Here is a 4291-nt window from a genome sequence, read left to right as displayed (position 1 = left end):
TGGGCCTATGCACATGTGTTTATCTGAAGACAACTAAAAATGGAAGTTAACTACTCTTAAACTCTCTAGCATAATCCATATTACATAACCGGGGTCCTAGTACACAATACAATTATATGATACATAATACTTATCAAATCCAAATCCATATGTTATGGAAGGAGCCTCCCGGTGAAGCGAGACCCATCCTCTCTGTGTCTTGAACGAACAGCAAGTGACTATTTGATTTTCTCTGGCTTTCAAGAGAACTCTCGGGGGAGGAGTTGATCCTATTGTCTTCCCCTGGTATCACTTAGCTTTTGTTTACAGTATCCTATGACTGGCTTAGCTGCTTTCCAGAGAACCATTCATTCACCTCCTTTCATTAGCTTATAGACACGCCCCTCTGATTGCTGTATCCTAATCTTATGTGAACTTATGATTTGTAATAACATGTGAGTGCAATATGATATGGAATTCCAATAACTGTCATCTGACAGTTATTATAATTTCGCACATTTTGAGTCCAAACATGACATTATGTTATATCTAAAAATATGTAAATTAATATTCGATCTTTTCCTTACTTATGAGATATGAATAATATTTATCTCAGACTATATTAATTTAGTGGGCATGATTATAATTATGATTATGGAAATTATATGCTGGGAAAAATTAGGCATTGACACTTGCTTGCGTCTATGCCATAGAGGTCTTGAAGGCTTTTTCAAAGCCAACCCTATCTAGTGCTCTTCTGAATGCCTCCTTAAGGTCTTTGTTCCGTAGACTGTAAATCAGAGGATTGATTAATGGAGTAACCACTGTGTACACAACTGACACCAGACGGTCCTGGGATGAGGTGGAACTTGGGCTTGGACGGAGGTATGTGGAAATTAGAGAGCCATAGAAAATGAAGACTACTGTTAGGTGAGATGTGCAAGTGGACAAGGCTTTCAGCTTCCCTCTCCGAGACTGTATACCCATTATAGTGCGAAATATCTCAATGTATGGGACAAATGTTAAACTAAGAGCACCAGACCCCATTATTATACCTACAAGAAACATTACCAAGACATTGATAAAGGTATCTGTACATGACAACAAAATAACTGGGGTAGATCACAGAAGAAACTATGAATGATGTTCGGACCACAGAAGGACAATCTTTGGATGCACAATGTGTGTATTAAGGACGTGAGAAAGCCAACTGTCCATGCAGCAGAAACCATCTGAGCACAGATCTTGGGATGCATGATCTGAACATAGTGCAGGGGGTGGCAGATAGCTATGTATCGGTCATAGGACATGACGGCCAGCAAGTAGAGCTCAACACATATGAAGGAGAAGAAGAAGTAGAACTGAGTGATACAGGCAGGAACAGCGATTGTCCTGATGTTTGAAAAGAAATCAGAGAGCATTCGTGGAGCAGTGACCGAAGAGTAGAAAACATCTAGGCCGGCGAGATTACAGAGGAACCCATACATGGGTGTGTGGAGGTGAGGGTCACCAAAGATGAGGAGGACTATCAGAAGATTGCCAGTCATAGATGACAAGTAGATGAGGAGAAACACCAGAAATAGTGGCACCTGGAGAGTTGTTAGATCAGATAAACCAAGAAACACAAATTCAGACACTTGAGTCTGATTTGTTAATTGCATCTTGTTCTGTGTGGACCCCAGTGGTTGCAAGAACAGACCGCTGTGTGGTGACAAAGAGGTATTTGTTAGGAACTTCTCCCCTATGATTAACTGGTTCTAGCTACAGCTCAATACATATAACATTAAAGTATAAATAAATGGTTAGAGGTATATGTAATAAAATGTTATGTTTATAGCTATATACTGCAAAACCTCTATCACGACATTAAATGAATAATATCATATTATTGTAAATAAAATATTTTCTATTAATTGTCATAAGAACATACTGACAGCATAAAGTACACTGTATATTTGAATTTTATAGGGCACATTTAGTAATGGAGAAAGAGTTACCTTTTCTGTAACAATTGCAGAAAATAGATTTAGTATAGCTCCCATGAATACATGCAATGGTCTGGATAAAGGGAGAGGTTACGCTTCAATGTCTGTGTGAGCTGTGGGGTGAAGGAACGACAGTAACAAATAATAAACCTGGAAATTCCAATTGAATATTTAGGATTAAGCCATTCCTAATGATATACAGTATCTCACTGACCACATGACTAGATAACAAGAATTGGATTGGCTGTCCCTATATCTACAGTGTATATAGCATATGGATAATACAGGTCCTTGCTGTATACAGTCAGATTATGTGAGTCTGATGTACAGTTACTGCACACTGTGCTCCCAGTGGAGTTACTGTATTTACTGAAATATATTCCATCCTTAAATGTTCACCTTGTCACCCTCTTAGCTACTGTATGTCATATTTAATCTTATATTTATCTTCCTTGTGGCTGAAGTAAATGATAGAATTCCCCTCCAATGGGTTTGGAAGCAAGGCCTACAGAGGTGTACTCTGCCGAGTGACTTATATAGCCTGCTTTGTTCACCATGTTAGACATTAATTAGTCAGCCCAGGAGACCCGTTATTATTGATCAGCCTCGATGGACCACGTTTTATTCCTCATAGGACTCAAATCTCTTGATTATTCGCTTAAATTGTGCATGAAATGAAACATTGGGAACATTCTGTTATAAATACTAATTAACTGCTCGCACTATCTGTTGGATTGTTATGGATACTGCCAAGTGGTCATGTAGAGGTGGGGGAACTAATTTTTCTATGCCACCTAATTACCCCCCTCCCCTCCACCCAAACAGCAGAGACAGGGCCAGTGGTAGGGTTTTTGGCATCCCCCTGCAAACTAGAATGCTTTTCTGTGAGAATTACTGTGCAGGGCCAATGTGGAGGTTAAACTGTCCCACCTCACCATTAGAGGTGGTGGAACTCAGTTCCACCCCATTCCCCCTCACTTTAACCCCATGGATGCTGCTCATGTATTAAAGTTCTAGAAGTATAATTTTGTTCTACAACAATAATTGTATTAGCTCACTTTTTTTCAATCTCTTTATTTTCAAAAGTTGATATGAGTGGGGGGAAATTGTGTCCAATTCAGAGCTAGAAAGAGTTTGGAGGCATTACGAATAAAACTACAGAACTTACTCTGCGGCTTAGAACATTACCAGAGGGTTTTTAGAGAAGCAAATGGATAGAGTCTAAAGGGTGGACTCCAATCACATTAGACGCAACTGTTAACACCTCATCTCATTTATTGGATATTGCGGAACATTCTCGCCAGAAGTGAATATAGGGGGCACTCCCACCAGATGATATATTTATCTGACCATGCCGTCACCAGCAGAGGTCCGGAGACCCTGGGAAAATGTGGTGTTATCTTTGAGGAAGCATATACCAGCAAGTATACTTTAACCCCTTAAGGACGCGGCCTATTTGGGCCCAAAGGACGCAGCCCTATTTTTCAAATCAGACATGTGTCAATTTATGTGGGAATAACTTTCTAATGCTTTTACTTATCCAACTGATTTTGAGATTGTTTTTTCGTGACACATTGTATTTCAAGTTAGTGGTAAATTTTGGTTCATACAGTCTGTGTTTTTTTGTAAAAAATACCAACATTTTGCAAAAATGTGAAAAAATTTGCCATTTTCAAAAGATAAAGGTTTCTGCTTGTAAGATAGATAGTCATACCATACAAAATAGTTAATAACTAGAATTTACCATATGTCTACTTTATGTTGGCATCATTTTTTAAACTTCCTTTTACATTTTTAGGACGGTAGGAGGCTTATAAACATAGAAGCAATTTTTCAAATTTTCAAGAAAATTTCAAAATGTCAAAATTTTAGGGACCAGTTCACTATGGATGTGGCTTTGAGGGGCCTGTATGTTAGACACCCCCATAAATCACCTCATTTAAAAAGCTGCACCCCTCAAAGTATTCAAAACAGCATTTTAGAAGTTTGGTAACCCTTTAGGTTTTGCACAGGAATTAAAGCAACATGGAGGTGACATTTTAAAATTTCATTTTTTTGGCAGAATTTCAAGTTTAATCAGTTATATTCTGTAACATAACATATGTTAACCAGGAGACAAAATATAAAATATAATCCTCTGATTCTGCAGATTTTTGAAATACCCCATATATGGTTGTAAAACGCTATTTGGGCAGACAGCAGGCTTCAGAAGGGAAGGTGCGCCATTTGGCGTTTTTGGCGCAGATTTTGCTGGAATGGTTTTCATGCGCCATGTTGCATTTGCAGAACCCCTGTTGTATCAGAGCAGTCAAAAACCCCAACAAGTG

General features: G+C 38.6%; 1 protein-coding gene across 1 annotated transcript; it reads right to left on the bottom strand.

Annotated features, from left to right (window-relative positions):
• Positions 1-681: 681 nt before the first annotated feature.
• On the bottom strand, positions 682-1640 carry LOC146021053 (olfactory receptor 5AR1-like). Its single transcript, XM_083154855.1, is given in 2 exon segments — positions 682-1097; positions 1100-1640. Coding segments are annotated over 2 exon segments (957 nt in total).
• Positions 1641-4291: the final 2651 nt, after the last annotated feature.

The sequence above is a fragment of the Crinia signifera genome, chromosome 7 (assembly GCF_055691185.1).
Source record: "Crinia signifera chromosome 7, ASM5569118v1, whole genome shotgun sequence".
In the NCBI taxonomy this organism is placed as follows: domain Eukaryota; kingdom Metazoa; phylum Chordata; class Amphibia; order Anura; family Myobatrachidae; genus Crinia; species Crinia signifera.
The sequence above is the reverse complement of the archived record's forward strand: the minus strand, read 5'-3'. Positions and strand labels throughout refer to the sequence as shown.